The 244-nt window shown below is 74.2% G+C and overlaps 1 protein-coding gene across 1 annotated transcript in view; it reads right to left on the bottom strand.

The window, feature by feature from the left end:
* Positions 1–200, bottom strand: part of LOC104492886 (chromosome unknown open reading frame, human C2orf49) — an 11,579-nt gene extending 11,379 nt beyond the window's left edge. Inside the window, exon 1 of the mRNA XM_010135490.1 lies at positions 60–200. Within this exon, the coding sequence (XP_010133792.1) occupies positions 60–188 (129 nt within the window). The 5' untranslated portion in view covers positions 189–200. The remainder of the gene's footprint in view (positions 1–59) is intronic.
* Between the last annotated feature and the right edge of the window lie 44 nt (positions 201–244).

Raw genomic sequence — 244 nt, forward strand, 5'->3', positions numbered from 1 at the left:
CTTCCTCCCCCCTCCCCCGCCTCAGGGCCGGCTGGCTTCTCGCCGGCGCCCAGGCGCACCTGCTCCAAGGTGAGCAGCAGAAACTCCTCCGAGAGCAGCTCCGGGTGCAGCAGCAGCTCCGAGTCCGGGCGCCCCGGTCCCCGCTCCTCCTGGCCGCCGCTCGCCCTACTCCTTCCCTGCGCCGCCATCTTCTTCCCCCGGCAACCCCCTCCCGGCCTCCCACAATGCCGCACGGAGCGCGCGG

The sequence above is a fragment of the Buceros rhinoceros genome, unplaced genomic scaffold, assembly GCF_000710305.1.
Source record: "Buceros rhinoceros silvestris isolate BGI_N320 unplaced genomic scaffold, ASM71030v1 scaffold13524, whole genome shotgun sequence".
In the NCBI taxonomy this organism is placed as follows: domain Eukaryota; kingdom Metazoa; phylum Chordata; class Aves; order Bucerotiformes; family Bucerotidae; genus Buceros; species Buceros rhinoceros.